The sequence below is a fragment of the Mustela nigripes genome, chromosome 2, assembly GCF_022355385.1.
Source record: "Mustela nigripes isolate SB6536 chromosome 2, MUSNIG.SB6536, whole genome shotgun sequence".
Classification (NCBI taxonomy): domain Eukaryota; kingdom Metazoa; phylum Chordata; class Mammalia; order Carnivora; family Mustelidae; genus Mustela; species Mustela nigripes.
Genome location: NC_081558.1, coordinates 86,702,138 through 86,721,728, shown reverse-complemented (window position 1 = coordinate 86,721,728; position 19,591 = coordinate 86,702,138). Strand labels below are relative to the sequence as shown.

The 19,591-nt window shown below is 40.1% G+C and overlaps 1 protein-coding gene and 1 long non-coding RNA gene across 8 annotated transcripts in view; one reads left to right on the top strand and one right to left on the bottom strand.

Moving 5' to 3' along the window:
• ANKRD28 (ankyrin repeat domain 28) overlaps nucleotides 1-6,200 on the bottom strand; it is a 205,623-nt gene extending 199,423 nt beyond the window's left edge. For 5 of the 7 annotated variants that reach the window (XM_059390886.1, XM_059390889.1, XM_059390893.1 and 2 more), the window contains exon 1: nucleotides 5,793-6,200. Coding sequence is in view for 1 of the 7 variants with exons in the window: in XM_059390888.1 (XP_059246871.1) it covers nucleotides 5,793-5,819 (27 nt within the window). In the remaining 6 variants the exon portion in view is untranslated. Of the gene's footprint in view, nucleotides 1-5,464; nucleotides 5,752-5,792 lie in introns of those variants that run through there. The other 2 variants (XM_059390887.1, XM_059390890.1) reach the window with 1 other exon arrangement.
• The window catches only part of LOC132011774 (uncharacterized), a 14,886-nt gene continuing 1,183 nt past the window's right edge, over nucleotides 5,889-19,591 (top strand). The window contains exons 1-2 of the long non-coding RNA XR_009402435.1: nucleotides 5,889-5,973; nucleotides 17,622-17,739. This is a non-coding gene — a long non-coding RNA (uncharacterized LOC132011774). The remainder of the gene's footprint in view (nucleotides 5,974-17,621; nucleotides 17,740-19,591) is intronic.

The window sequence follows — 19,591 nt, the reverse complement described above, 5'->3', positions numbered from 1 at the left end:
ATACGGTAAAAAAAATTTGTCTTTTGCTGACTTATTTTACTTAGCATAGTGACCTCTAAGATATAACCATGTTGCAGTAAATTGCAAGATCATCTTTTTCGTGACTGACTAATATTCCTCTCTGTGTGCAACATCTTCATCCATCTACTGATAAATACTTGCATTGCTTCCAAATCTTGGCTACTGTAAATAATGCTTCAATAAATATGGAGGTGCAGATCCCCTTTTGAATTACCGTTTTCTTCTTTAGGTAAACATCCAATAGCATTACCAGATGCTATGGTTTTTCTATTTTTAATTTTTTGATGAACCTCTATATTGTTTCCCAAGTTGCTGCACCCATTTGCATTCCCACCAACAGTGCACCAGGGTTCCTTTCTTTCCACATCCTCACCAATAACTGTTATTTCTTCTCCTTTTGATTTTAGCCACTCTGACAGGTGTTAGCTGATAGCTCACATGTTTTTTTATTTGTATTTCCCTGATGATAAGTGTTGTTGAGCATCTTTCCATGTCTGCTGGCCATCTTATTTGGAAAAATGTATTATTTGGAAAACTGTCCTCTGTCCATTTTTTAATCAGATTATTATCCCCCCCACCAGTGCCAAGTTCTATAAATTCTTCATATATTTTAGATATTAACTCCTTACCAGATATATCACTTGAAAATATCTTCTCCCACTCAGTAGGTTGCTTTTTTGTTTTGTCCATGGACTTCCTTCACAGTGCAAAGCTTTCTATTTTGGTGTAATCCTTATTGTTTACTTTTTGTAAACAATTTTTACTTTTTTTTGTTTTTTAAATTTTTACTTTTTTTGTTTCTCCTGCTTGCGGAACACATTTAGAAAAATGCTGCCAAGGTCAATGTCAAAGATACTACTGCCTATATTTTCTTCTAGTTTTATGGTTTCAGGTCTTACATTTAGGTCTTTAATCTACTGAGTTTATTTGGTGTATTGTGTTAGAAAGTGGTCCAGTTTACTCTTTTGCATGTAGTTATCTAGTTTTTCCAGCACTATTTACTATATTGCATGTAGTTATCTAGTTTTCCAGTACCATTTAATTACTAAAGACTGTCTTTTCCCCATTGTATATTCCTTCCTCCTTTGTCATAGATTAACTGACCAAATAAACGTGTATTTGTTTTCTTTTTTCTGGGCTCTTTATTCTATTCCATTAATCTATATATCTACTTTTGTGCCCGTACTATACTGTTTTGATTATTTACAGCTTTGTAGTATATCTTGAAATCTGGGATTGTGATACCTCTAGCTTTGTTCTTTCTCACATTAGCTTTGACTTGAATTGTACACTTTTACAGTATATAAATTGTATCTCAATTTTTTATATCTCAATTTTCCTAACTTTAAAACCATTTTTGACTACTTTATATGAAAGAAAACTGTTCTTTTAAGATAGGAATCTTGGGGCACCTAGGTGGCTCAGTCAGGCGCCTAACTTTGGCTCAGGATCGTGAGATCAAGCCCTCTTTTGAGCTCAGCTGGGAGTCTGGTTGAGATTCTTTCCCTCTGTGCCTCCTCCCACTCAAGTGTGAGTTCTCACTCTCTCTCTCAAATAAATAAATCTCTTAAAAAATAAATAAAATAGAAATCTTACTTTGTAGTTCATTTTCTGAAGATAAGCTAAACTTGTGATTACAAACCGGTCCTCTGCTCACCCCTATGTAAAACTACAGCTTTAAATTTTTATCAATGGTTAACTACCAACTTGCCAACATTTATAGAGAGATTTCTCATAAATATCTGGATCTCTAACTACCTAAAGAAAACTGGAGTTCTAAAAATACTAGGCACACCTGCAGAGCACCATATCCTGGAGCTAAGCAGTAACTAACATACCTGCTCCTATCAGCATGATCTCCATCTCTCCCTACTGTCTTCTAGATACTAAAGCCAAGTACCAATTGCCATTTAGCTTTCCAGTTGTGAGTTTGTTACCTTACACATCCTGAACAGTCTTTTCTTTCTTATCAGGGTATACTATGAATCACTGCTGATAAATTAAAATATAATTATGCAATTGGCCAAAAGGTACAAATTTCCAACTATAAATAAGTTCCAGGGATCTAATGTACAGCATGGTAACAATAATTAATAATACTGTGTTTCATATATGTGTGTGTGTGTGTATATTTCAAAGTTGTTAAAGTAGATCTTAAATGTTATCTACACACACACACACACACACATATACACACACACAGTAATTGTGTGAAGGGATGGTAGTGTCAACTAGCCTATTTTTTTTTTTTTTTAAGATTTATTTTAGAGTTAGAGAGAGAGCAAGCCTGCATGCAGGTGAGCAGGGGAAGGAGCTGAGGGAGAGGGATAAGAAGACTATGCACTGAGCACAGAGACTGATGTGAGGCTCAATCCCACGAGCCTGAGATCATGACCTGACCAAAATCAAGAGTCAGACACTTAACCAACTAAACCAACCTGACTAAACCACCCACGCACCCCTGGTAGTGTCAACTAATCTTATTGTAGTAATCATTTTGCTTTATATACATGTATGATATCATCACACTGTATACCTTATATATCAATAATCTCAATAAAACTAAAAATAGAATTTTTAAAATTTAAATGTGATCATACAATTACATTTTTACTAACTGTAAAGATAAAAATCTGCATGTGATACCTATTGAATAAAATCCTCCAACTGTCAGAGATTCAGGCTGTATAAACACTGTAATGCGAGGGGCCGAAATCAAGGGAAAGGTTCATGTTTCTAGTCCTACAAACAGAAAAATAATTTTCACCTCAATTACAATTAAAAGTTATTTTCACCTATTAACAAAAGTAAGGGAGCCTGGGTGGCTCAGTCGTTAAGCATCTGCCTTCGGCTCAGGTCACAATCCCAGGGTCCTGGGTTTGATCCCCGCATCCGACTCCCTGAGGAAGCCTGCTTCTCCCTCTCCCACTCCTCCTGCTTGTGTTCTCTCTTTGGCTGTGTCTCTGTCAAATAAATAAAATCTTAAAAAAAAAAAAAAAAAGTAGTGCACTAGTCTGAGTCCTTGTCCATGTATCCTCAAGTTTACAGGTGACATTTCACATACCACATAAAACCAGAGAAGCATCACAATTACTTCATAATTCCGATTCATGAATGCAAAGGTGCAATTAGATTTTATGTTCAACTGAAAACTCAATCCTATTCTTACCCCAGTATTAGGTGTTGTCACAGAAAGGGGGAAAGCTGTATTATCCAGATTACTTGTTGGATATGAAATCAAATTGGTTTACTCACTGATTTTATATTTTATCTAGAACCCACCTGACACATAGACAAAGACCAACTCCTACCCATTAATAGGTTCTACATATTAGGCTGCATTTACAGAGCTATAAAGAAAACAAAACACAGATGAATATGGCAATAACAGAAAAAAAGTAGCTTGAACTATAACCTATTCCAAGTGTAAATGCAGACTGAGTTAAATGCTACATTAAGAACCTTCCAGCTTTAAAATTCTGTGTATTTATCCACATTTTCTCTTCCTTTCTGCCAGATAAAATAACTCACCTCGCAGAACTGCTTTTCCTATAGATAGGAAAGATTAAAATACTATTTGTATTGCATTTCATTTTTATCATCATTTCCAATAGTCAATAAAATATCAACATACAAGATAACATCTAAAAGCAGCTATTCCCTTTGAAATAGACAAACCAAACTCATTTCTCAAAGTCTTCCAAAGGGGCGCCTGGGTGGCTCAGTGGGTTAAGCCGCTGCCTTCGGCTCAGGTCGTGATCTCAGAGTCCTGGGATCGAGTCCCGCATTGGGCTCTCTGCTCAGCAGAGAGCCTGCTTCCCTCTCTCTCTCTCTGCCTGCCTCTCTGCCTACTTGTGATCTCTCTCTGTCAAAGTCTTCCAAAAGAGAGACCAGATGAGTCCATTACTTAGTAGTTCAGAAGTAAACTTCAATGTTCCTCCCTCTCTGAGCCATGCCTCTCAACTTGCCCAAGTATCCTTAAGTTTACAGGTGACATTTTACATTATCATCGCAACCACTGAGTATCAATAGATATTATATAAAATTGGAGTAGCCTCACAATTCCTTTATAATTGCAATTCCTAAATACACAAATGCAAAAGTGCAATTGGATTTTATGTCCAATTGAAACCATAATCTTGCTTCTGCTTAAACTTGATGGTGAATAAAATGGGATGGTCTCCAAAAAGTTCACCAAATTCCTAATGCACACTATGATCCAAATTGCAAAAATAACTTTTTCAAAAGTGTAGGACTAGAAACAAAACAAAAATCAATCATTACCTCAACTATTACTAATGGAAGCACAAAGTGCCATTAGACTGATAAAGATTAAAGAATCCAGATCTTGAGTTTTACACCTTTAAAAATATGTGAGTTGACTATATAGAAATTAGCAGGAATTAGTTGTGTTACATGTTGTTTTTTTTAACAGTCCTGTCCCATAGAACTTTCTGATGATAAAAATGTTCCGTATTTGTGCTGTCCAATTCCATAGTCAATAACCACATGTGGCTACTGAGCACTTTTATTTGATTTTAATTATTAAAATTTAAGTTGCCACATGTAGGCTAGTGGCTATGATTTTGAACAATGCGGTTCTATTATCTGAAATACAATGTACAAACTTCGCTGAACAGTAGAGATTTTCAAAGTATCATGCCTGAGGATGTTAACACCAGCTAAAACCTTCCTGATAACTAATGATACATAAATTAAGCCAACGGCCTAAACAGAAAATGAAATTCACTTATGAAATAAGAACTGATGATACCAAGATTCAGAATTTAAGGCACAACAGTCACTAAGAGACGATATTAAAGATCTCTCAATTTTCCCCCATTGTTTTCACAAAAGGAGTACTCACTTTAAGAATAGTTTCCCAATGTATGCAAGTTACTTCCCCTTCAAAGCTGCCTAATATCTTATGTACAAAACAAAACAAATGGCAAAAATAAATTCTCAGCACTATTACGTCTACTGCCACTCGGCAAATTTCACACGTTCATTTCCCTTTCCTTAAAGAAGAGATACAAATGTTTAGAAGCCTCTGCATCGCCTGAAAGTCTTTTTATCCATCTTTCCACATATTCAGAGGTACAAATCATTCTGATACAGCTGTGATTTCGTCCCTAGACAAAATTATTTTCCGTCCAAATCAGTCACTACTCTTTTCAGCACTTCAGGTATTCTTTGACCAGCTCTTGCTAAGTCAAGAAAAGTAACCAAGATGGTGCACAAGACGTCAAAAGAAAACAAGTCTGGGAACTTGCAAGCTGAATAACTAGTCTCGAAGCAGAATCTGCCGCCTTTTACCCCAAGACAGTGTGCCTGCAACTAACCAGGGAAGCAAACAGGCGCGCAAGGTCGTGACCTAAGGTCACGGCCGCCAGCACCGCTCCCGCCCCGCAGCGAGAAGCCACCTGTTAGGCCCGAGCCTCACCTGGTAGGAAAGGAGGCGCATACCCGGCAGTGAGACGGACGCCGACGCCGAGGCGGCCAGCAAGGGACCCGCCCCTCACGCGGCGGCGACCGGAGACCGCGGCGAGCCCCCCAGCTGCACGTGGGCTTCACACGGCCGGTGCTCAGCTGACAGGCGGGTCGGCCGCGGTCCCCGGCCCGGTCTCCGCGCGCCAGTCCCCGGGGCGGCACCCCGCCTCCCTCGCACCCACCCAGCCGGGCAGGAGTCCAGGCGGCCCACACCGCTGGCCCGCCGCCCTCCCTTCCTTCCTCCCCCGTCGCGCGATCCCGCCCCGCCGCTCCTCACCTACCTGGTCACGGAGTTTGAGGAACGCCATGGCGGTCGCCTCGACCGCCACCCCGGCCCACCGCGTCCGCCCCCGTCGCTTCGGCCGCTGCCCGGGGTCCGCAGGTCGGCGGCCGACTGCGTTGAAGAGTCCGCGGGCAGGGGGCGGTGCCGCCTCCTGAGCCGCCCGCCGCCGCTACCGAGAGGTGAGGAGCCCGGTCGGTCCCGCCTCCTCCTCTGAGTACTCCCCCGCCCTCTTCTTTCCTTTCTTTCTCTTTCTCTCCGCTGCCTACACACGCTGCTGCTGCCACAGCCGCCGCCGCCTCCTCACGCCCCCTTCCCGAAATACCCTGGCAGCCCCCGCGGCCGCGCCGTTCCAACCCGCGGCAGCGGCGGCATCCAAACTCCACTCCACAATATTACCACCACCGCCTGCCGCGATTGGCGGCCGCGCGGGGGAGAGGCCAGAGTAAGCCAAGCGCCCATTGGCCACGCCACCGCGCTCGTTCGTGCCCCCCCATCTCCTGGGGAGGGAGGGGGCGGAGGGAAGGAAGCTGCGAGGGGTGGGCTGCGAGCTGCTGCGTGTGGGGCGGGGGAGGCGGGAGGGGAGCGGAGCCGAGCAGGGGGAGGGGTGGCCAGGTACTCCTGGGCGCGTGCCCGGGGCGCCGTGGGCGGAGCCTGGGCTGGAGGTGGGGGGCATGTGCAAGCCGGGTAACGGCCCTGGGTTCGCACGTGGAGGTGGAGTGTGGACTCTCCCCAAAGCTAGAAGAGGATGAAGGAACTGGGTGAGGGGCCGGAAGGGGCGTGAGAGGTGGGCACCTGGTGGCTGCTGCCTTCCTGGGAGCGGCGAAAGGAGAGGGGCGAACCCGACGCGCACGTGGAGGGACAGTGAGAATGCGCCTCTGGGCTTGTGGAGGATGAAGAGACGGTCACAGGGAGGCTACTGCTCTCCCGGGGGCTGTGGGCAAGGCCAGAAGGAGGGGACTGTGCGGGAGCGTGAACTGCCCGGGTCTCTCGCGTCGAAGGAGAATGAGCGCTCCTCCCCAGCACACGCCCCTCCGGACTTGGGTGGACTAGTCACCGCAGGGTGTGAGAGGTGACGCGAGGGGACTGCTGCCGTCCCGGGGGCAGCAACCGGGCCGAGGGCCGGGGCAGAGGGGAGGGGAGGGGGGCGATGCTGCACTCGGGGCGGAACGGCGGCATCTTTGCAGCCAAACAGGTTGTGGACGCCGGAGTCTTTCTCTGCCTGTAGTCCCAATCCGAAGCAAGGCTGCAATTCTCCAAAATCCTCCTGCCGACTTGCATTTTTTCCCTTTTCTTCCTTCGCATCTAAAGGATTTTGCCTCCCACTCGAGAGAAATTAATTTAAAAAATAAAAGATGTGCTGGATTTCCAATAAATAGCATCCTTGGATGGAGAAGAAGAGAAAAAAAAAAAAAAAATGATTCCCTCACCCTGCCACACACACCCCCATGCCACCCCGGAGTTCTGAAACGGCTTTTCTTTCTAAGGCAGCCGCACACTGTTGCCATTCCAGGCTTGTGTGGGAGAAGGCTGTTGTGCGCCTATGTCTGTCCGCCTGGGCGGCTCCAGCCCCTGGTTAATAAAAGGTACAGATGGTTAGAGCACAAATGTGTGACGTCAGGCTCGGCTTAAAAAAGTCCCCTTTTCCCTACATCAATTGTGTCTCTTGGGACAGACTTTATTTAGAGGATCGATTTTAGTCTAATGGCAGTCAGGAGAAAAGGGGAGCTACGCCAGGACTGTCAGTTTATTATAATACTGTGCTTAAAACAAAAGGCTTATCTTTAGAGTGCAAAATGAAAAACACTGCTGATTAACTAATAGTATGATCCTTCCAGTATTTGACACATTTATGCCTTGATTCCATAGAAACAATTTATCTAAAATTGAAACAATCCTCCTCATAAATTGTGTTTTCTACGTGAAATGGAAAGATTCTCATAACAGGTACAATCATGCTGAGGCTAAAAAGGAAGCTAAACCATGCTTGCTTTGCATTATCTTTAGTAACTCTACTTCAAAAACTTCAGCAAATACTTGTCATCTAGCCTCTCCTTGTGGATTCAGTGAGGGTAAAATGAGTTAAGTTGTGAAAGCATTTGAGTTCTCCAAAACAAGGGTGTTGTGATAATATTGCTCCAGTACTTTGTGATTACTTTGTAAATAATTAGCCATGTGCTATAGCCAATATAGAGTTCTATCTTAGTCAAGGGGTGCAGGAATTTATGCTCATTTATATCTGAACCTGTTAAGCACTGGATGTCTAGCCAGGAATAATACACCCCCTTCTCTCCCACTCCACCCCCAATAATATCTTCTCAAGGTTGAAGTTCTAGAGTTTAAAAGCACAACAGGAACTTGATTCAGAACATGGCAAAGATTAACTTTTGGGGAAAGATAAGTGCGTTGGGAAGAATGATTTTAAATTGTGGACTTGAGTGCATTTTAATAGGTCTTATGAAACTTATGAGCTAATGAAACTTTTCAGGGCTCTTCTGAAAATCCTAATTAACAATAATTAATGAAAATGTTTTATAATGTACCATCTCTCACAACCGTCCAAATAGTAAGCTCTGAGCTCTCTTGGTAAGGAATGCTTAATACCTATTTCAGTTCTCACCTTCTCCATCCTGAACAACATGTAACTTGGGTCGTAATATCATGATTTGTAAAAACTAAGCTTAACATTACCTGGCCCACTCACCTCACTATAAGATAATGACATGAAATAAGATAATGACAATCAAATAAGATAATGACATGAAAGGCTGTGGGAACTCTGAAGGACTGTTCAAATATAATGTACTACAGCTACATTTCCATAGCTGGAGAAAGAATAACAATCATTCTGGAAAGCGGGAATAAAAATCTATGTAACTGAGCAGTAAAATGAAGTTAAGATTCTTGTTCAAAATCTGATAAAAATCTTTCAAAATCTTTATTATAAATTATTTTTCCCTATTATAAAATATTCAAATATTAAAGGAATCTATGGTATTGAAAAGTCCCATATTATCAAAGCTAATGAGACCAAGAGCTTGAGTGGTGTCTGTAAATCTCTCTCCCATCTATCCCCCGTCTCCTGTACTCCCTTTTCTAAATGTCATTTTCATTTTCTCTTACTACAGCCAGCAGCTCTACTTAAATTTAAGTACTCTGCTGTCATAAAGGAAACAAAATTTTAAGTCTCAAGGAATGACTAATCAGTTGGTTTAGACTCATCTGACCATGCCTTGGCCAGTCATTTCAACCAAAGAAGCAAGGTCTTAGAACTGGTAACAGCTTCCATTCAGAATTCATATCTAAAAATGGGAGGAGGAAAGATGTTATACAGATGTGAACACTGGGGAAATTGCTATGAGCTATGCAACCACACTAAGTTTTATTTAGTATGCTGCTATGTGTTGGGCCTTTGTCAGCACCTTAAATGCTTTACCTTATTTGAGTTTTTCAATAATCTCAGTAATCACTATGTTGGGAAATTGGGACCCAGAAAAGTTGTGTGCCCATAGTTACCTAACTAATGCCAGGGCCTGGATGCATGAGAGCCTTGAAAGCCAGGAGAGTAACTAATGTGGTAGGAAATACACTACTGATCACTTTTGAGCCAGATAATCTTTATATTATAAAAATGATTTTTATAAAGAGACTGAATTACATGGAAAATGCATATAATAAACTGCTAAAGCAGCAAAGATAAGTTCAGAAACCTGGAAGATAGAAATGGAAGGCCCAATGTACATCTAAAAGAGTTTCTAGAGGAGAGAAAATAGAATATGGTGAGGCAATATCCAAAGAGAAAATGTGTGAAAATTGTTCAGACCTGAAGAAAACCATGAGTTATCAAACCAAAGGAAAATGGCAAGGCTCAAACAGAAGAAATTTTTAAAACTAAGGTCTGTACCTACTAGTGAAATTACAGAATACCAAATGCAATAGGAAAATGTTAAAAGTTACCACTGAGAAAAATCAAAGTATCCTAAAAGGAGTGATAGTCTTTTTGACAGGAAATGAGTCATGTTGACAGGAATGACCTGTCAGCAGATTTATAACCAACAATAAGTGACAGAAGACAATGGAAAATATCTTCAAAGTATTGAGAGTCCATAAGAGAGAAACTAGAATTCTATACCTAGCTAAACTATCTTTCAGGAGGAAGAACAAAATAAACACATTTTTAAATTTAATAGTCAGAGGTGTTCATTGAAAGGTACTAAAGAATTTGCTCCAATAACAAAAAGGCTGAACCCAAAAAGAATAAGTAAGATGGGAAAAGAAAGGATAAACAAATGAGCAAATATCTCAACTAACCTAAATCAGTAATATTTTATTACATATCAGTATTTGGGAGTTTAAAACCAGGTAATATTAAAATATTAGCCCCTAATGGGGAGCATCGGTGACTCAGTCAATTGAGCATCCAACTCTTGATTTTGGCTCCAGTCATGATCTCAGGGTGGTGAGATTGAGCTCTGCATCAGGCCCCACACTGGGCATGAAGCCTGCCTAAGATTCTCTCTCTTCCTCTTCCCCTCCTATCTTTCTCTCTCTCTCTCCCTCTCTTAAACATAAAATAATGTATTAACCCTTAAAAATATGGTAAATGATGGTAGAAGAGAATTCTGAATTAAAGACTTGATTTCTTTTCCTCAGGAGTGAAATATACCTTAAGTTTAGACTTTGACAAGTTATGATATTGGTTAAAATTCCTTGTTGCAAACAACACACTGCAAGCAAGAATTTCTTAAATTTATGTTCAGCAGCTCCAGGGTCATTGGGTAAGCTAAACAAACAAACAAACGGGAAGGCTTGGATTAAAGTGCCAGAAAAAAAATACCCTAAACCGTGCAACAGAACTGACATGATAAAGAAACTGCTGCTATTCCCATCAACACCAAATGCCATGAACTCAGCTTTCCTTCATCTGTTCCTGCTATCAGCCAATTCTGTGTCAGAACTTTGATCTTACAACCGATGCCACCTTTACAGTCTGGATGCCTCTTCTACCTTTACCTGTACCAGGAAAATGGAAGGTGTGTATAGAGCTTGTATTCTCATAATCTTCACATTTCCACAGGTGCTTCTGCTTAGCAGAGCCTATGTCATAGGTCTGGATCCTGGTTGCAATGGAGACAGGAAATCTGAGTTCCAAAATTTATACCGGGAAAGTGAGATTTATAACCAGAGAACTATCCTAAAAATAGAAGGGCTATTTAAAAGATTATGGGAGGTATGCCTGGGTGGCTCAGACTGTTAAGTGTCTGCCTTCAACTCAGGTCATGATCCCAGGGTTCTGGGATCCAGCCCCACATCAGGGTCCTTGCTCAGTGGGAAGCCTGCTTCTCCCTCTGCCTGCCACTCCCCCTGCTTGTGCTCTCTTTCTCTCTCTCCCTGTCAAATAAATACGTAAAAATCTTAAAAAATAAAAAAAAGATTGTGGCAGCCTTGAAAATGACAGTTTGTTACTGATATACACATTAAACATTGAAGGGTATTCATCAAAATTAGAAAAATAGGTTGCCTAACTTCCAAATTGTTTGAGGGGGAAAAAATACCTAGAGAAAACTTATTTACTGAATTAGCAGGCAAAAAAGAAGAAAAAGAAAAAGAAAAGGATACGTAGGAAATGAGATTCTAGAGAGAAGTCCAAGTGTTATTAGTCACAATAAAAAAAAATGGTTTATATCATTAAAAAAAAAAAAAAACAGTGAAAAACCACATTTAGGTTGGGTTTTTAAAGAAGAAACCAAACCATGTGCTATTTGCAAACCATGGTTGGAATATATCACGAAAACATTTGGAGAAAGGCAATTTTTTTTTAAAGAACTACCAAGAAAATACTAACCAAAAAATGATTCATCTAATAACATTAATATCCAACATAACAATTTTAAACAATAAGGATTGATAGAGATAAAGAGGTAACGTGTAGTAATATTATCTGATCATCTTTGAACCTCCGACTTTCATACATGTAGTAATTTTTAAAAGGAACTATCCTACAGTTGTGATACAATCATGAACCTATGTTCACTTAACTAAATAGAGCAAAGTTTAATGGAACTACACAGAAAAATTGACAAGTGCATCATCAAAAACTAATAAACAAGTAGAAAAAAGGTTAGAATACCAAGGAATCAATAAGCTTAATATTATGTGAGATTATATGTACACACACATACAACCCATAATCAATAGTAAAAAATAGATACCATTCCTCCAAGAAAATTAGTCCAGCCATTTTACAGGGTTTTACCAAGTGTACAGGAGAAAATGCCTTTCCTTTGTTTTGTGTCAGAAAGTAGGAAGCTAAAAACCAAATGTACAACCAGGACTTGATGCACCAGGTGCTTCTCGGACACCTTGTCTTCCAAACCAAGCCTCTGACATACGCAGTTTTTGCAAGTGTGGTTATTTTAATAAGGCCATTCAGAATTACTTCATTTGGTCAAAAGCTCTTACAAAGGGATCTCTGCTTCATTGCTTCAGATATCTCTCTGTTGGTGATGGCTGCTCCATGGCTGAAATACATAGGAAATTGATATAATAGACTGCATAAACTATAGATATACAATTGTGTGCATAAATAAACTATGTAAAGAAAAAAACAAAAATCTGAATAGAAAAAGGTTTAAAAGACTGGAAAAAAATATACCACAATATTAAATAAAGTTGTGGTTGAATGACAGAAGTACAAGTCATTTCTTCTATTTTTCTATGCTCTGCATATTTTGTTTAGTGAGAAATTGTTTAAGTTATTTTCAAATATATTAGTGCTTCATGACTCCATTACTTCAGTGGAATAAAAAAGATATGAGAAACATCCAGGCATCTGGGTGGCTCGGTTGGTTGAGGGACCAACTCTTGGCTTCAGCTCAGGTCATGATCTCAGGGTCATGAGATGGATTGCCCAGTTGAGCTCTGCACTGGTGTGAAGCCTGCTTAAGATTCTCTCTCTCTCCCTCTCCCTCTGGCCCTCCTTCCCCAACTTGTGGATGCTCATGGTCTCTCTCTCTCTCTCTCTAATAAAAAAAGAGACATACAGAAAATAACTAACCAGCAAAGAGAAATTCTGAGTGTACAATAAGTACATTAAGTATGACTGCATAAAACATGCTACTCAAAAGGCAGATACTATCAGACAGAATAAAACAGCAAGACCCAACTCTGTCACAGACCTACAAGAGACATACCTGAGTTCAAAGATAGGAGTAGATTGAAAGCAAAGTATAAAAGGTACAGTATGTAAACAGTAATAATAAGAAGCCTAGAGTGGCTATGTTAATATCATACAAACTTTAAGGTGTATTACTGGAAACATTTTTGATAAGTGGTCAACACATCTAGAAGATATAACAGAGATATATATATATATATCTCAAAGAACCAACTCCCCAAAATGTATGACACAAAAACTGGCAAAAATGAAAGGAGAACTAGACAATAGAGATTTCAATATACCACTTTCAAGTTGATAGAACAACTATAGAAGGCTTTAAGAACACTACCAACCAGGAGTACCTGGGTGGCTCAGTGGGTTAAGCCTCTGCCTTCAGCTCAGGACATAGTCTTAGGGTCCTGGGATCGAACCCTGCTCTGGACTCTGCTCAGCAGGGAGCCTGCTTCTCCTCTCTCCCTGACTACCTCTCTGACTACTTGTAATTTCTATCAAATAAGTAAATAAAATCTTTTAAAAAAAGAACACTACCAACCAACTTGTCTTAATATTTATAAAACACTCCACCCAAGAACTATAGAATACACATTTCTTTTCAAGTGTGTATGGAACATTCTCCAGGATAAACCATATACTATAGCCCAAAACAAGTCCCAGTAAAATACAGAAAATTGAATATTGAAATTACACAAAGTAGGTCCCGTAACCACAGTGGAATTAGATATCTGTAACAGAAAGATACCTGAGAAAACAACAAATAGTTGGAAATTAAGAAACATACTTCTAAATAACCGATGAGTCAAAGAAGAAATCATGAGGGAAGTTAATCAAAATTCATGGCATATATCTAAAGCAGTGCTTACAGGCACCTGGATGGCTCAGTCAGTTGTGCAACTGACTCCTGGTTTCAGCTGGGGTCCTGATCTCATAGACTGTGGGATCATGCCCACGTGGGGCTCCAGACTCAGTGGGGCATCTTCATGAAGATTCTTTCCCTCTGCCCCTCCCCCCACTTGCACACATATGCACACACTCTCTCTTTCTTAAAAAAATAAAGCAGTGCTTAAAGAGAAATGCATAACTTAAGATGCCTATATAAGATTTTGAAAAATTAAAAACCAAAGATTCCCCATTAAGAAATGGGATAGCAAAGAGCAAGCTAAACACAAAGCAAGCAGAATGAATGAGCTAATAAATATTCTAGCGGAAAAATGATAGAGAAACTTTTTTAAAAAGTTGATTCTTTGAAAAGATCGATAAAATTGACAAACCTTTAACTAGACTAACCAAGAAAATAAGAGAAAAGACACTAATTACTAAAATTATGAAAGAAAGGGTATCACTACCAACTCTACAGGAATTAAAAGGATTATAAAGGAATGCCATTCAACAGCTGAATGCCAATAAATTAAACAACTTAGATAAAATGGAACAATTTCTAGAAGTACACAAGTAACCGAAACTGACTCAAGAAGAAACAAAATATCTGCATAAACCTTTGACAAGTAAAGATATTGAATTAGTAATTTTTTTTCTTAAAGACTTGTATTTATTTGACACAGTGTGAGAGCAAGAGAGAGAGTATGAAATTTAAAATCTCACTAACAGGGACAACTAGGTGACTCAGTCAGCTGAGCATCTGCCTTAGGCTCCAGTCATGATCCCAGGGTCTTAGGATCAAGTCCCACATGAGGCTCCTTGCTCAGTGGGGAGCCTGCTTCTCCCTCTGCCTGCTGCCCTCCCTGCTTGTGTGCTCTCTCTCTGACAAATAAATAAATAAAATCGTGTAAAAGATTAAAATAAGATAAAATAATAAAATTTTGCTAACAAAAGCCAGACCCAGATGGTGTCCCTGGTGAATCTATCAAGTGTTTAAATGAGATATAAGACCAATCCTTCACAAATTCTTTGAGAAAAAGAACACTTCCCAACTTATTTTATGAGACCTGTACTACCCTGTACTACCCTGTACTACCAAAGCCAGGCAGACATCACAAGAAAAGACTTCAGACCAATATCCCTTGTGAAGAAAGATGCAAAAAGCCTTAATAAGATATTACCAAATCGAATCAAACAACTTTAAAAAAAAGAGAGAGAAGAAGAAGAAGAAGAATATACCATTCTCAAGTTGGATTTATTCCAGGAATGCAAAGTTAGTTTAACATCTGAAAATCAATTAATGTATGCTATTAATGGAATAAAGGCAAAACCCACATAGTCTTTCTGTAGAGTAGGAAGAGTCAGCAACTGATATTAAATGGAGTAAGAAAAACCAGAAACTGAGAATGTATTTCAAGAAAGAGAAAGTGGTTAACTGGTTGGTGGCTGCTAAAGTCCAATAAAAAGAGAAATTGGATTTTTTAGAAAAATTGGATTAAACCCCATGAAGGTTGTGGACAACTTTTGGAAGTGTTCTGGAAAATGGTATAATTAAAAATCTGATTGGAGTGAGAAGGGAATGAAAAGTGAAGAGGTGGAGAAAGGGAATAAAGGGGACTTTTTGAAGGAGTCTTGTTCTAAAAGGCAGCAGAGAAATGGAACAGTAGATGAAGAGAAATGAGAAGCCTAAGGGGAGCTGTTTTTGTCTTTTAAGGTGGTAGATATTACATCACCTGTATAGGCTGGGGAATGATACAGTGAAAAGGGAAAAATTAACAATGCAAAAGAGGGAGCAGATAACCCATAGGAGCAAAATCCTTGAAAAGGCAAGAGGAAATGAGATGCAATTCAGAAGTAGAAAGTGCCAGGAACTCTGAAATGTCTGAGATTTTTATCCAACTTGCATACTAACAAGTTAGCCTCTCATAATTTCATGGATGCAAAAAAAACATGAGACTCCTGGGTCAGAAACAAAGGATTTCATTTCTCACAGCAATAGCAGTAGCCAGAGATCAGAGTTTTATTGCATCAATTTCCTGAACCTCAATTCCCACAGAGCAGTGTAGGAAGAGGGCCAGGTAATGCCTGCACATGGAGTGGGTTGTACAAGTAAGAAAATCTGAGTTTAGTGAACCTGAGTCTTTTACATGCCTGCCTGTCTTTTGCTTCAGAAAAAGACATTATTTTTATTATAAATGGACAGTAAGCATCCCTACTGTTTGCTCCAAAGGAAGACACTATCTATCTTCCAAGGCTATTCACTCTACAAATATCCTTGATAAGACAACCTGAATCAAAACAGATGTGAGAGACACATGAAGAACTATATCTTAACAGAGTTTAGCCTTAATAGCATGGACAATTCATTCATTTTAGGGCATGGATGTTGGGGAAGTGGAGAAGCTAAGATTACTGGAAAAGAGCCAGTCTCTCTTTTGCTTAATTTAATTTTTTTCCCCAGTGTATCAGTGGGTGAGAATATCAGGTAAGAGTGAGGACTGGACATTTGAGAATGTGGAATTTAAGTAAACATAAAGTCTAGAAGAATGAGAGTGGATTATTAACCAAGGAAATGAATAATTACTGGGCTCTACTGAGGGCCCTCCTCTAATTTATAATCCTAAATTTAAATACTGCAAGTTATGACTATTTTAACCAGGTTCATTCCACTGCTTGGGTGTAGGGACAAGATGGATAGAGAGATGACTTGAAGCAGGTTTGGAGTTTTTCCGAGCAAGTGGTGGAGAAAGAAAATGGCAGTGGAGTTGTGGATATACACAAAAGACTGATTACAGTGATGGACCAGGGATTCTGGGCTGGATGAAGAAGAGAGGGCAGACAGGAAGAACCATGAAACATGAATAGAGCCAAAGGATCAGAGCTTGATGGGGTCAAAGAATGGTTGGAGTCAGGGTATTAGAATAAGTGAACTAGAAAACAAGAGGGGAACAAATATCTGAGCATGAAAACGGATGGCTGGGGTGGGGTAGAGAAAAATCTCATGAAAGGTGAGTTCAGTAAATGAAGTGGTCAGAATATCATGTAGTTCATTTAGGAGATTGTTGAAATCACCAAGAATAAATGGAGTCACATGGAAAAAACGACAGCGAGCAAAGGGCTGAAGTTTTCAATGAATCAGGGGAAACAACTGGAAAGTTCGAGATGATCACATCAGGGAGGGGGTAGCAAGTGTTATGGACAGACTCTTCTTTATTTTTAAGAACATATTTTTATATGAACAAGTAAGCACTGTGAGAGAAACAAGTTATCATGATCCTGGAGAATTGTGTAAGCTAACTTGAAGATAATACAGACGCCCATGGAAAGCTAAATAGTGGATATTGCAGTATGGTAAGGTCAAAACAACCTCACTGGTCTAAGAGTCAGAAGATCTGAGTTCTAATTCCAGGCACGCCAATAGTTAGCTGTGGGCTTAGGTAAACTGCTTACCCTCCCCAGGCTTCAGTTTCTGCATTTGGATACTGATTAGATGATTCCCAAGATGCCCAAGGGCCTAACATTCCATAGTTCTATGATATAAAACAATGCACATTTCACAAGGAAGTTTGGAAGAATAAGCACTATTATTCAGATGTTACAGAAAGCGGACATTGAACCATGAGTGACTATATAATTTGTTCAGCATCAGACTATTAAGTCAGGTTCATTGTTGTTAGTGTTAGATCTTACGGGGTACAGAGTAGATGTCCCAATCTATGTTTGTTTCCTTCACTTACATAAAGTTCTGTTTGTCTTTTCATTATCTCTATTTAGTTCTGGCTAGATCATGATTGTGTATGTCAAAGAACAAAGAAAGGACTCAGAAACCATAACTGGAGCACCAATGTTTAACACAGCCCTGAAAGAACACGTTTTTACAGGAAGCAAAGAGGTATGTTGCCCTCTAGGAAATGTATGTCACTCTGGAGTAATTAGGCTGACATGCATTTCACTGGTGGCAGATGTAATGAATGGGTCCAATAACCCTTGACATCCACATAATGCTGGGGTGGGATTAGAAATCAAGATTTAGAAGGATGTAATTAGAATAAAGGGGCTATAAACAGGTTTTCCTCTCTAACCAATTCTTCCTTTATAACTGTAATGTTACTTTTATAATTTTTAATAGGTGCAAACACATTCAGTCATATAGTTAACAAATGCTCATTGAGAACCACTATATGGTAAGCACCTTTATAAGAGCTGGAAATACTGTGGAGAGCAAGACAGCCAAGGGCCCTATCCTATCTCCCTTTGCCAATGTATACTGAATGGAGTGAGGGATGGACATAAATAGGAAGATGAATAAGGTATTTTTCAGTGTATGATCAATGCTATGGAGAATATAAAATAGTATATCCCTGAATATAAAACAGTATGTCCCTTACCATGTTCTGCATTCTCTCCATTTAGAATGAAAGTTTTATAAGAGCTAGTACTTTATTTTTCATCATTGTACCCTCTGTGCCTTGATTAGTGAATTTTTTAAAAAAAGATTTTATTTATTTGATAGCACAAACAGGGGAGAGGCGAAGGAAAAGCAGACTCCCCACTGAGCAGGGAGCCTGATTCAGGGCTCGATCCCAGGGCTCTGGGATCATGAAGTGAGCTGAAGGCAGATTCCTAAATGACTGAGATACCCAGGCACCCCTTGATCAGTGAAATTTAACTGTGGGTTCCTTTAAATAGGAGAGGTATCTCTACGGAGGTGCCATCTGAACTGAGACCTAAAAAATGAAGCATTTTCAGCCGTCCAAAAAAGAGGGCAGGGAAAGAGCAATGTAAAGTTCCCAAGAAAGCCACAAGTTCCTCATGTTTAAGAAACATAAAAGGGTCATTGTGGCTGGAGAGCTGTAAGGGTGGGTCAGTGTGACAGGAGGTGAGGCTGAAGCAAGAGTCAGGGCTAGAATAATGTAGGACCTTGTAAGCCAAGGCTAGGAGTCTGAATTTTAATTTAATTGCTGTGGTAACCCCTTGGAGGGTTTTAGTCAGAGATATTATATGACCTGACTTTCACTTTGAAAAGTTTGCTCTGGTATCTGTGTGGGTAATAGACTGAGGGGAACATGAGAGGAGGCAGGTGATGGGTTAGGACATGAGACGTGATGGTGGCTTGGCATCAGAGAAGAGGCATAGAGTAGTTGAATTTGAGATCCATCCTGAAGGTAGAACCGCAGGACAAGGTGAGGGGTTGGATGTGGAGTGTAAGAAAGAGAGAAAGAAGTCAAGACAGACTCCAGTATTTTGGCTTAAGTAACTTGGTCCTGGTGATGCCACTAACAGATAGGGAAAACAGGGGAGGAGCAGCATTTTTCCAGGGAAAAATCAAGCATTCCATTTTGGCCATGTGAAGCTTATCAGACTTCCAAATGAGTATGTAGATTAAACGGTTGGTATGTGAGTATGGCAAGATGTCAGAGCTGAAGATATCCTTTTGTGAGTCATTGGCATTTAGATACTATGTAAAGCCACGTAGCTGAGTGAGATCACCAAGGGAGAACATGCAGATCTGACAGCGAGAACTATGCCTTGAATATCTGTCATAGGACTCCAGTTCTGGCCTTTGAATAATATGATATTTTATATAGAACTGCATTACCTACCAGATCAATCAGTTTTAAAACCCCATTTTGCCTTTCTCTTAGCAAGTAGTAGGAGGCCATCATGGAGGGAAGCCATTTTGGTGAGAACTGGGACTTGCCAGTATGTCATATTTAGACACCATGCTTAAGAAGCTTGGAATT